This window comes from Eublepharis macularius, chromosome 4, assembly GCF_028583425.1.
Source record: "Eublepharis macularius isolate TG4126 chromosome 4, MPM_Emac_v1.0, whole genome shotgun sequence".
NCBI classification, from domain to species: Eukaryota; Metazoa; Chordata; class Lepidosauria; order Squamata; family Eublepharidae; genus Eublepharis; species Eublepharis macularius.
In genome coordinates, this window is record NC_072793.1 from 170177367 (window position 1) to 170184970 (window position 7604).

Below are 7604 nucleotides of genomic sequence, written 5' to 3' on the forward strand. Positions count from 1 at the left end.
GACGGATGATCCACACATGGGAGGAATAATCTCAGCAATTAGTGTTGGAAATACCATGTTTTGTGTACAGAGAAGTCAGAAGACACAGAATACCTGCAAGGGACAGTGGATCTGACGGTTAGATAGGTAGCAGGATGGGATCCTTCTTTCCTCCTCTCTTTTGTCCTTCCTGAATGTCTCCAGATTGGTATTCTTAGGCTACTTCCTGCTTCCTCCAGGATGTTCCCTCCTCCCTGTTTACTGAGGCCATTAGTATCTATTCTGTTTCTCTCCTTTCTGTCAAAGTTGTACTTCTTGAATAAAATCATTCATTCCTTAATCAGATGCAAGATCCTTAATCAGATGCAAGATCCGTTCCTAAGATATACCAGAGCCTACAATTAGTACAAGTTACCAAGTATGCCTGATCTTATAAACTAAGATCAGGAGAGTAAATCCTCCTCCATTCAATGAAAGTTGCATCCCCTTTAAGAGAAAACCAAGGTGAATTTCCAAAATCAAGTATTAACTTTTCTGAAGATATTGCAAGGTGGAATGGAAATGGAATTGCACACCACAGATGTCATTCTAGACATACTGTTCATTTTGAGTGTAGTGCCAGTTTGGGGTAGTGGTTAAGAATGCAGGACTCTAATCTGGAGAACCAGGTTTGATTCCCCACTCCTCCACTTGAAGCCAGCTGAGTGACCTTGGGTCAGTCACAGCTTCTAGGAGCGCTCTCAGCCCCACTCACCTCACAGGTTGTTTGTTGTTATGGGCATAATAATAACATACTTTGTACGCGGCACTGAGTGGGCATTAAGTTGTCCTGAAGGGTGGTATATAAATCAAATGTTATTATTATTATTATTTACTTTACCTCATAATGACAGGTTGAAAATTGCCCATCTGTCCAGATCCAAAAATATATATCACTTATCAACTTGATGAAATTGAGCAAAATTATAAACTTAATATCTCTAGGAATCCATATTCCAAGATAAGTGATGACATCAGGGCACCCTCAAAAATGTCTATTAGCAAATACACATGGTGATTGTATACCCTTGACCGACGAACGGTACACTCCTATCTGGGATGGTCGTCCTCTTCCACCGAGTGCGCAGCTTCGGGAGGGACACACATGGAGCGGTGAGGGAGGAAGGGGACACCCGCCTAGCCAGTCAGATCAGCCGAATCAACCCTGGCGATCAATGGGTTGACAGATGTCGCAGCCAGATCGCCCTCACATCCCATTCGTGAATACTGAGATGGAAGACTGAGTTTCTTAGACAATAAAAGATCATCTACATCTAGGATACTTTTATATTCCAAATGGTTATGTACAGAGCCATGAATATTATTGTTTTGACTGATGGCACAAGCCAGGAGTTCCAAAGACAGATCAAAAATAAGGGAGAAAGAGGACAACCTTGTCTAGAAGAAAGAGAATGGTGAGAAAAAACACCATTAGTCAGTACCCTAGATCTAGGAGATGAATAAAGAATTCTTCTAATCCACTTCAAAAATTGATGAGCAAAGCCAAAGTCAGTCATTGTGGCAAAAATAAATTCCCAGTATATTTTGCCTAAAGCCTTTTCGACATCACATGAGAGAACAAAAACCAGGTGCAATCCATTAGTTTGATGTATTGCATTCTTATAATCTATTTACTGGTCAATGGGATTTTTCTTTCTTTCTTTCTTGAGTTCCCTGGGATGAGAATAAAAAAACAGGTGGGAAATCTGTTCTTCTTTCAGAGATCCCCAGTGTCCTTTTGGGACGTAGCCTTGTTCTTCACGGAGGAGGAATGGGCTCTGCTGGATCCAGATCAAAGAAAACTCTACTGGGAAGTGATGGAAGAAAATTACCACACCGTGATCTCCCTTGGTAACGATTTCCCCCCCTTATATCATGAATAGGGAAGAGAAGTGAGGGAGTAGCCTATTCCTTTGGCCCTCTTTGACTTCAGGACACCCTTTCATTTGCCACAGAGGGAAAAAAGGACGTCCTAGTCCTGGGGATTCTACAGCTGCTGGGGACGAAAGCATTAGATGCATTCATGCAGTAAAGAGAAATCTGTTCAGGAGAGATAGACAGTATCCAGTTAGGTTCATGCTAGCAAATCCCGCCACCTCCAGTTTCCTTCTCTGGCCTTTCTATGTTTGGATTTGCTAGCAGAGGTCTGACTATTTCAAGCTCGGTCCCTTAGATGTTAATGAGAGACTCCAACCACTAGACCACACTGACACTGATAGCTCAGCTAAAAGCCCTTTGTTTTGTATAAAAGGAGATATTTTTCACTGTCCCTGTCTGTGCTGCCTCCTGGCTTCTCCTACCTAGTAACAGCAACAGAAGATATTTGTTTCTTAAAGACACAGACACTCTTATTATTCTTAAATAATAATTATTCTTAAAGTCACAGATACTCAGCTCATGAGCTGAATTTGATCCTTGCAGAAGCTGGATTTAGATAGCTGGGCTCAAGGTTGACTCAGCCTTCCATCCTTCCAAGGTCCATTTCCGGTGGGCGGTGGGGGAGTGTAGATGACTGGGGAAGGCAATGGCAAACCACCTCATAAAAAGTCTGCCAAGAAGGCGTCGTAATGCGATGTCCCCCCATGGGTCAGTAATGACTTGGTGCCTTTACCTACCTTTTAACATTAAAAGCAACTTTCTGCAGAAGAACAAAAATACCCCTCTTGTTATCTCTTTCTCCTTTTCCATGACAACCTGGCACATGGCTAGTTATTGCTGAAGTTTTTCCAGAACTCTGACTCTCACTGTAGAAAATACCCTTCACTACTGACTGTACCTGCTACTGACTGTACCTGTTCCTTTTCATTCTACTTGACTCCTTTCTTTCTTTTCCAGTTGCAGACAGAAGAGAGATGGCAAATGAGAAGGAACCAGAAAGAGAGGAGGATCTGCATGTAGAAACGAAATCTGGATCTCAATCAATACCCAAGAGACAATGCAGATGGAAAAAGGGAGCAAAGCAGAAGCAGAGGAAGGAATTGGTAGCCTGTCACAGCAGGAAGATGCAGGAGGCCCCATGCCAAGAAAAAATGCAGATGAGAAAGAGAAGGCAGAAGGGTTCCATGACTGAGAAGACGTACAGCTGCAAATTCAGTCTGAAAAAAGATCAGAACATTACAACACGCCAGAAAAGATACAAGTGTTTGGAGCAGGGAAAGAGCATCCACTTCAGTAGTGAACTAACTGCACATAAGGAAGCTCACACAATGGAGAAGCCGTATAAATGCTTGGAGTGTGAAAAGAGCTTTTCTCGGAATGGCAGCTTATCTAAACATCAAGTGATTCACACAGAGAGAAAGCCATACAAATGCTTGGAGTGTGAAAAGAGCTTTTCTCAAAATAGCAACCTAAGTCTACATCAAAGGATTCACACAGGGGAGAAGCCATATAAATGCCTGGAGTGCGGAAAGAGCTTTTCTCGCAATGACAGCCTAACTGTGCATCAAACGATTCACACAGGGCAGAAGCCATACAAATGCCTAGAGTGTGGAAAGAGCTTTTCTCAGAGTAGCAACCTAAGTATTCATCAAAGGATTCACACAGGAGAGAAGCCATATAAATGCTTGGAGTGTGGAAAGAGCTTTTCTCAAAATGGCACCCTAACTAAACATCAAAGGATTCACAAAGGGGAAAAGCCGTATAAATGCTTGGTGTGTGGAAAGAGCTTTTCTCAGAAAGGCAATTTAACTGTGCATCAAAGGTTTCACACAGGGGAGAAGCCATATAAATGCTTGGATTGTGGAAGGACCTTCTCTGTGAATAGCTCTCTAACTAAACATCAAAGGATTCACACAGGGGAGAAGCCATATAAATGCTTGGAGTGTGGAAAGAGCTTCTCTGAGTCTAGTACCCTAAGAGTACATCAAAGGATTCACACAGGGGAAAAGCCATATAAATGCTTGGAGTGTAAAAAGAGCTTCTCTTTGAATACCTGTCTAACTAAACATCAAAGGATTCACACCGGGGAAAAGCCATACAAATGCTTGCAGTGTGGAAAGAGCTTCTCTTTGAATACCTGTCTAACTAAACATCAAAGGATTCACACAGGGGAAAAGCCATACAAATGCTTGGGGTGTGAAAAGAGCTTTTCTCAGAGTAATAACCTAAGTGTGCATCAAAGGATTCACACAGGGGAAAAACCATATAAATGCCCGGAGTGTGGAAAGAACTTTTCTCAGAGTTGCAACCTAACTGCACATCAAAGGATTCACATGGGGTAAAGCTGTATAAATGCTTGGAGTGTGGAAAGAACTTCTCTGAGTTTGGTCCCCTAAGAGCACATCAAAGGATTCCCAAAGGAGGAAAGCCATATAAATGCTTGGACTGTGGAGAGACCTCTTTGAGTAGCTCTCTAATTAAGCATCAAAAGGATTCACACAGGGGAGAAGCTGTATAAATGCTTGGACTGTGGAAAGAGCTTTTCTCAAAATGGCTCCCTAACTAAACATCAAAGGATTCACGTGGGTGAAGCCTTATAAATGCTTGGAATGTGGAAACAGCCTTTCTCAGAATGGCAACCTAACTGCGCAACAAAGGATTCACACAGTGGAGAAACCATATGAACTCTTGGAGAGGTGAAAGAGCAATTTTCATAGCTGCTGTCTCACCTTACACCTCAAGAAAGCCATTTAATCAGTTAGCTTTCTTCATATCAGTCTTCCAACATTCTGCACTTTTAATCAAAAGGAATACTGAATCCCTCCTGGATTTATTCTCTTTTTCTGTTTTTTTTTTTTTTGTACATTTGCCAGTATTATTTAGGCGGATTAGTAGTTTTGATTATCTTATGTAATAATTGAACAGATGCTTATTTTCTGCCCTTTCCACCACCTCTATGCCTGTCTTCCCACCTCTGATCAAGCTTATTATATTCTGCATCGTGCCTCTGCATCGTTAGTGCTGCTGGACCTTCTTTATAATATTTCCTCACCTTCTGAATGGGAAGGAAGGTTCCTTCTCCTTTCTGTCTGGCAAAGTTAACTTTTGCTCAGAAAAGATTACACCTGGGAAAATTTTGTTGGTTGTTAAGGTGCTACTGCCTTAAATTTGTTTTACTGCTTCAGACTAATACAGCTACCCACCTGAAACTGTTATCATAACCCATGCACACTTCGTTGCCATGTGAGAGTGGAAGGAGAAGTCAGTGCTGTTCCTAACAAGATAGTTCATTCATTTTCTTTAGCTTATCACCTTGTAGAGTTGAACGTTTCTTAGTTAGCATTGAGAATTTTATTACAAGCATTGATATGGTCACTTCCAACATGTCTCCAAGGACCCATTATATTATTTAGCTTCTGTATAAAAAAAAGAGCCAGTTTGGTATAAGAACCAATTTGAGGTAGTGGTTAGAAGTGGCAGGACTCTAATCTGAAGAGCTGGGTTTGATTCCCCACTCCTCCACTTGAAGGCAGCTGGGTGATCTTGGGTCAGTCACAGCTTCTAGGAGCTCTCGCAGCCCAACCCAACTCACAGGGTGATTGTCATGAGGATAATAATAGCACACTTTGTAAACTGCTCTGACTGGGTGTTATGTTGTCCTGAAGAGTGGTATATAAATAGAATGTTGTTAGTAGTAGTATTAGCATTATTGCTAAAAGGCTCTATTCATCTGTGGCAGGCATAAAGCCTCAGAAAATAACAACAAGCGCTGCGAAATTGCTCTGCCAGATACAAAAGGAACTGAAGATTCTGGACCAGGCAATCCCTAGAAAGCCATGGAAGAAAGCATTTTACATGCCAATCTTGTTTACCACTTACAGTGAATGGAGGCACAACCTGCCCGTACATGGGTAAAAGGATAGGAACTATAGACTATAGCAGCATGAACTCTCTGCTGTAACGATGATCCTGCTGGGTAGTTTTTGTGATGTGTTGTATGTCTGGTTTAGAATTGCTTATGCTGTGTTTCAGAATTGTTTCTGCTCTGTATTGGATATCTGCTTGTTTTCCCATTTTGGAAATAACCATTTGTATACTCTATTACATTATTTATTGAATGCTCCTACTGTTGATTGTATTGAACCTTAGATCAACTATAAATAAATGTAAGTAAATAAGGCAAGGTATAAATAAGTGTGTTTCAAACCCTGCTTAATGTCAATGTCTCCTAGCCCAGGGATTGTGGAAAACGTCGTTCCTTGCAGAGCCAAATCTCTGGCCAAGGAAATCTGCAGCCACTCGCTGGCATTTCTAGCCCGGAGTGCAGAGTGGACCTCTGACATGGATGCTTGATGAGATGAAGGCTTCCGAGGTGGAGTTAGATCTGTGATGGATTGTTTATTAACTAACATATTTATACCCCCGTTTCCTCCCCAATGGAGATCCAAATTGGCTTACCACATCATTCTCCCCTTCTCCATTTTATCCTCACAATATGAGGTAGGTGAAGTTGGGAGACAGTGACTGGCTCAAGGTCACCCAGTGAGCTTCCACTGGAGAGCGGGCGTTTCCAACCTAGGTCTGAAATATTCGAGTCCAACACTCTAACCAGCACACTACACAAATCATTCCCTGATGTTCCTGCAGGTGTGTGCCTGCTTAGTGCCTTGTGATTCCAAGAATATTGGGGGTAAGGGGGGCAGCATATAGCAGAAGGCAGCACCTGTTAGTAAAACAGCAACCCCAATTACTGAGAGAGCAATGCAATTTACTCGTATTTTAAGGAATGGAAAAAAGTTCCTAGGCATCCTATTATATAAAAGGCAAGCCGTATTCCCAATGACTTACCTCTTATCCTGTGTGCCTCCAGAGGGCGCTGCTGAGGCATGAAGCCAAGGTAAGGGGGCCAGTCCCTCCTTCCTGCCCCACCACCTTAACCTGGCCGGGATCGGGGCAGGGAAGCAGCAGCAATGCCCTCCCGTGTCCTCTCCCTGCCTTCATCCGGCCAGGATAAGGTGTTGAGGGAAAACTGGAACAAGGCTCACCCCGGAACAAGGAGAAAGTGGGAAACCCACCCAGGATGGATCCTGAAATGACTTACATTCACTACTGCTGCAACAAATGTGCTTTGTAATTATACAAACATGCATATATATATATATATATATATATATATATATATATATATATATATATATATATATATATATATATATATATATATATGCATGTTTGTATAATTACAAAGCACATTTATATATATATATATATATATATATATATATATATATATATATATATATATATATATATATAAAAAGTATATGTTACACAATTATAATATACACAATTACAATATAACAATTGCAACAAATGCAGTACATTCTCTTGTTACTAAGCCCTCTACGAGGTTCATAGCTTATATATCAGTCTGAAGCAGACTGAGATAGCAGACTGAGAGTGCCTGCCTCACTCTCCAGGTTTCAAGAAACAATTGTACTGATTCAGGTGACTCTACAGCCCCTGAGGAAGTCTATACGACGAAATCTGCTGCCAGCCGGCCACAGCTAGGGCTGCATCATGATGTACCACCTGCATCACATCGTGGTAGATAACCTAAAAGGAAAGGAAAGAACAATTTTTTTTTTTAATAGACGCATACTTACTGTCTTCCTCCGTGTGCCTGGAGTCTTTGCCCTGTTCCTGGA

At 41.6% G+C, this 7604-nt stretch overlaps 1 protein-coding gene across 1 annotated transcript; it reads left to right on the forward strand.

Moving 5' to 3' along the window:
• Positions 1–3080: 3080 nt before the first annotated feature.
• Positions 3081–5702, forward strand: LOC129327820 (zinc finger protein 271-like). Its single transcript, XM_054976573.1, is given in 3 exon segments — positions 3081–4229; positions 4395–4483; positions 4485–5702. Coding segments are annotated over 3 exon segments (1350 nt in total). The 3' UTR covers positions 4597–5702.
• Positions 5703–7604: the final 1902 nt, after the last annotated feature.